General features: G+C 38.4%; 1 protein-coding gene and 1 long non-coding RNA gene across 3 annotated transcripts in view; one reads left to right on the forward strand and one right to left on the reverse strand.

Annotated features, from left to right (window-relative positions):
• LOC116698636 (uncharacterized) overlaps positions 1-5,484 on the forward strand; it is an 18,015-nt gene extending 12,531 nt beyond the window's left edge. Inside the window, exon 3 of the long non-coding RNA XR_004334266.1 lies at positions 5,472-5,484. This is a non-coding gene — a long non-coding RNA (uncharacterized LOC116698636). The remainder of the gene's footprint in view (positions 1-5,471) is intronic.
• Positions 1-5,518, reverse strand: part of rbm20 (RNA binding motif protein 20) — a 71,970-nt gene that overhangs the window by 25,233 nt on the left and 41,219 nt on the right. For both annotated transcript variants that reach the window (XR_004334159.1, XM_032530000.1), the window contains exon 6: positions 1,722-1,868. Coding sequence is in view for 1 of the 2 variants with exons in the window: in XM_032530000.1 (XP_032385891.1) it covers positions 1,722-1,868 (147 nt within the window). In the remaining variant the exon portion in view is untranslated. The remainder of the gene's footprint in view (positions 1-1,721; positions 1,869-5,518) is intronic.

A 5,518-nucleotide genomic window follows, 5' to 3' on the forward strand; every position in this document is an offset into this window, starting at 1 on the left:
GATACTATAAATAAAATTGAATTGATATATATATATATAAAATTTAATGCAAAGACTGTATATCATTAATAACAATTATGGGCAATCAAGATATATACTACTAAGTACAATCAGAAGGGAATCTAGATCAAATTAGCATTTAAATGACTAAAAGCAATTAAATCCAAAATTACGAGTATTTAAAACCAGTGCTCTAAACATCCCATATGTTGGAAGATAACTTAATTTAAAGGATTGCGTGTTTTAGTGTTTTAGGTGATTGGTGCATTATAGAAGAATGCAGATTTTCCCTAGTTCTGATTGAACCCTGGGGAGTGTCAGTAAAAGCCAGTTGTTAGATTTGTTTGATAAGGCCCTGAGTTCCACTCAGACAGAGGAGAAATATAAGGAGGGAGCTTACCGTTAATGTCCTTAAAAATGAACAGACACCAATAGTTTTCACGTCTTTCTGCTAATGAAGATAGACCTGCTTTAGCATAGAGTGCACAGTGATGGGTGTTGTACCTCTCTCAAGTGATAAATCATAGAGCTGAGTGATACATTGTGTCAAGGCGTATGAGATTAGATGAAGGAGCACTTCTATAAATAAGGAAGCACTGAAAGAAAAACTGCTTCAATAATTCTTATTCTGCTTGATAAAGGGAAGCATGATTTGTTTCTGTATAGGAATCCTAGTTTCTGTTTCAAGTTAAGGATTAGATTATCAATATGGTAAAGGAAAAAAAACTCATCAAAAAAGATGCCAAGATATTTGTACTCGGACACACACTCTATTTTTGATTCACAGTGTGTATCAACTAGCTATATACAGTAGTCAATATTCCTGGCCTTAGTAAACAAAATCCATTTTGTCTTACTTGCATTTTGAACCAGATATGTTTAACCACGCTTCCTGTAGGGCAATAAAAGCAAAGTGTAGCTTCACCAAGGCAAACTGAACAGAATCTACAATGCAATATAAAAGTGTGTCGTCTGCCATGTCCATTAAGATGGAAACAATCAAAGAAACAATATTATTGATATAAATATAAAAAGGACAAGTGCCAGAACTGCTTCCTGTGGGACTCCTTTTGGAAATTAGCAAGAACAAAGATTGAATGTTTCCAGACTTTACACACTGAGCTCTCCAGTGTAAATAATTTTCAAACCCATCACATGCCTTATCATCTAGCCCAATGTTGTACGACCTACTGTATGTAAAAGCAAGTGATGGTCAATTGTATCAAATGCTTTTGAAAGGTCTACAAAAAGGGAGGTACAATGTTTTTTTTCATTAAGGGCAGATTTAATAGTATTTGGGACTAATGGCTAATGGCTCCAAATCCTGATCGGTGAGGACTCAAAACTGCAGAACCACTGAGAAAACTGTAAGTTGATTATTTACCAGAGATTCCAGGAGTTTGGCAAGGCATGGTCATTTTGAAATTGGTCTGTAATTGTCCATATCATTTTTGCCTCTTTCTTTGTGCAGTGGAGTTATGTGTGCCAAAGTGGAGCAGCCAGTTTAAGAAAGAAATTATCCAATTTCCTCCCCAGTTGAACTCCTGGGATTAATAACTTGCAAGGCATCAAATACAACACCAGAAGAGATGGGATGGAATGAAAGCTTTGAGATCTGACACACGTTATGTGCACAAAATTTTTACAGGATCAACACCTTTTCCTACATCACGACGTGTATGTGAATAACGAATAATCAATCAACAATAAGGTTCTTGTACCTGATGGGTAGAGCGCATGAGAATGTAGTTGGTGACTTTGCCAAAGGGTAGTCCCAGGTTGATGACATCATTCTCTGTGCAGCTGCCTTCAGGAAGGTTACAGATATGAATGACTCGCCCTGCGGTGGCCTTTCTGGGTGAAAATGGCTGCAAATAATCAAAACAATTACAACCATGAATATTATTTAAATATCACACAGATCATTAGCAAAACAATCATTGGACATCTGACAATAAAAGGTGTTAATTTGAGTCAACAACCCTAATATTGTTATCAGTTTTTAAACATTCAAACTTGCACCAAAGCAAAGTCAAAGTAACATCACAGTGCGCAAACCTGCCAATCCTATGATAAGAACCTCTAAGATCCTGTGTGCACTGAACCCATCTGTTGTAGGTCAAAGAGTCTAGTTGCAATGTGTAATCCAACGCCTCCAACCACTTCCTTTTCTATTTCTACATAGGCAAAAATACAAGATGTAACATATGACTACGACAGTTAAGACGTTTACAAAGTTATTTTTTCACTTCTAACATAACTGGGCTAGCAGTTTCTCCATGCTCCCAGTAACTGTAGGCATAACTTTCAATTAGATATACACAAATGAAACGGGAACTAAAATGATACCTCCTCATCTAACTGTAGCCTTGACAGCAAAAAAAAACATTCTTTCAAAAGTCTCTGTCTTGATGTGTAGCACATCAAAGTCAGTCATACTGTATGAAACTAGTCCATCTAACGTCAATGTAACACTATCACACAGGATGTCATGTCACTTTCGCTCCTTGATGCAACCCACCTCATTCCATCTATTAATAGTTCCTTGGCAGTCGTGCAGCAGTGATAATCAAAGTTTACTTGTTTGGATTTAGAGACTTGTCAGCTGACTAGCCCCAGACATTTCACACATTTCACACAAATCCCTCTGGGCTGCCAACTACATTGACTTGCATTGTCGCCGGGTTTGGGTCTAGCTGTTATTTCTCAATTATTCCCCGGGTTTTAATTAGGTCGGGCTTGCGCAAAATTCACAGTGTTTATTTTTTCATGCACACCTTACCTATGTAATGTCATGGTCATTTGATCGCCTCATTGATTTTTAGCTTCTGTTCAAAAATCATGTCACTGACAGCAGTTCCCTAGAAGACTCCTGACTTGATATCGAGATATATCACACAATCTTTATGAAGCTGAGTGTAAATTCTTTCAGGGAGTCTTCAATAACTTTATCACTTATATCCTAAACTGATCAGCTGTTTTGAGGCGCTACTTTCAGTTAAAACAATCAGTATTGGTCATGTGTTCAAAAGCCAATCACAGCGGGTCATCCCTGCTTTAAATCTCCTCTGCGGCTGTCAGTTGTCATTTCAGGATCAGTGCGGCCCTCCTCCTCCCCTAATTCCTCCAGTCATCTTCGCTCACGGCACCCTGGGTTTTCTTTCGGCTGTCCGAGCCGTCGGTTCATTCAGTCCCATCTTCATGCTCCTTCACCTCACCACCAGTGTCTGGGCTCCATCGGGGAATATGTCTGCGTTTCTCTAACCCTTGAAAACATATTTTATACGATGGAGTCTAATCTCCAAAGAATTTGTACATTACATATTGTTGTACATTTCATATTGTTCACATATACAGTAGCTTACTGATAAGGTTTTGCATATCTGCAACAAAGTCTCTCCTGATTGAAATTTAATATGGCATATAACAATTGGGCTGTGCTAAAAATTCGAGAAAGTGCAAAACATATGCTTGTTCATGTAGGGTCAGGTCAGATTTCTTTGGGCCCAATCAAAGCTCTAGTGGGCTGCAGAGAGACAGTAAAGAGACAGTGAAACTACTTTAATCTGTTTTGATTTTAGGTATTGCATTATCATTATTTCTGACAATCTTTTGCTTTATTATTATTTACTTTTATAGTTTTATTTGCAAAGCATATAATATTAAAAGTTTTTCGTCTTCCTTTGTTTCTCTTTTAGATTTCTTTTATTTATCCAACCTTTTTCCCAGCTCAAATATTTTGCAGCACCATCTGTCTTCTTGTCGAAGTAGCTTCACATCTGTCTTTACCTGCATCTTTCCTTCTTAGACTCAATATGTTTTTCAACCTCTATCTCTGTCCAAAGCAGACATTCAGTACAGATGATCTAAAGAACTAGCTCCACAATAGAAGGGATTTGGCTGCCTGGTTCAGAGGCATGTGTAGAAGAAGTCCAGCATCCATCATGCATCATATGCTGGCTTTTAGTTATTGTTTAACCTTTCCCAACAATTTATATACTACATTTAGAACGCAAAGGCAACTACCACTGACTGATTGATTCTTTATTCATCATCAAACTAGCCGGTGGACATTCCGTTTGACACCTCATGTTCCTCTAACATCATTGCAGAAAGCGGTTGTAAATTCAGCTCATCATATCTTGGAGTCTTATTTCTGCAAACATTGTGCTGCAACTGCAAGTTTTCCAGTGCCCCTCCTTCTCCTTCCTGCATCTCTGGCTGACAGACCTGACAGACAGTTCCATGTGTGGGACAGAACGCCATCCTAATTCCACCTTGGACCAGCAGCAAGGGTCTCTGTTTTTACAGGGAATTTGTTCAGGGAAAACCCAACACCAACATACACTTTATACTGGGTCCAATAGATGCGAAGTGTAGAATGTTTAAAGGGGAGGAGGACACTTTTACAATCTGAAAGTCACTTTAATATGCATGTCAAAACATAATCCGATTCAAGCATGGCAGTATTCAAAACATACATGAAGCACTGATCACAAATAGTCCATACATAATATGATTTTATCTCACACAATCCTGATATCAGCAGCTAATAAACTGATTTTTTTTTTTCTTCACTTTTTTAAAGAGTACTTTTGGCTAGTGTCACCTTTTTTTAAATGGGACAAATTATGAAAAGGCCATATTGCTATTCATACAACCCTGATCAAATGATCTGGATGAGAGCCAGAGCACTGAATTTCTATGACAACTTAATGGTTTCTGGCCAGCAAGCTGACATCAACAGCTTTAGATGATAAGAGTGATAATTTTATTCAACAGCTCCGAGCCACCACCAGACACATAAAGGTCAGTGCAGGTTTGGCTCAATAAACAGATCCAGGAATAGGCTGTTTATGTTCTTGGAATATTAGAGAGAACAAGAGTCTTGCTCACTGAACTCACTAATGTCTGACTTGTAAAATGCTGTCTGTGTCTGAAAGCTCAGACAGTTTGTCCACAGCATTGATATCACTGTCAAGGTTGGCTCAGGCTTTGAACAGTAGCTGTTTCTGTTAACCGCAGACCAGAGGCACAAAGTTATGCCATGTCATTGCCTACTCACTAAGAGGCACTACAGTACACAAACTCTGGTGGTTGAGACTTTCAATGCATAGAGAACAAAACCAAAACTTTTGGAAACAATCAATTCTCAGTTGAAACAAGTCATTAGCAAAACAATCTCAGTTTTAGGTTATAAATCACCCACACAAAAAAGCTGTGTGTGTGTCTCACTCTCTCTCTGTCCGTCCGCCAACTCGATCGTGTGCCAGATCGCGTGTCTTGCTGTGAGAAGTTAAGACAGCCCAAATCACCATAAACCTAGCTGTTTTATTTTAAAATTGTTTATTTTGGTAAAATATTTGGCTGCACTGTTGTCTTCCTGTATGTGATTACCTGCCTGGCTTGACACATACGCTTGGGTATCAAGCAATAGAGACGCTTAAAGGCCTTAAAGACAGAGAGCGTAGGTACATGTAAGGAGATAACAGAGACACAGGCTAATTACTGCTAACTA

Source organism: Etheostoma spectabile, chromosome 2 (genome assembly GCF_008692095.1).
Source record: "Etheostoma spectabile isolate EspeVRDwgs_2016 chromosome 2, UIUC_Espe_1.0, whole genome shotgun sequence".
Taxonomy (NCBI): Eukaryota; Metazoa; Chordata; class Actinopteri; order Perciformes; family Percidae; genus Etheostoma; species Etheostoma spectabile.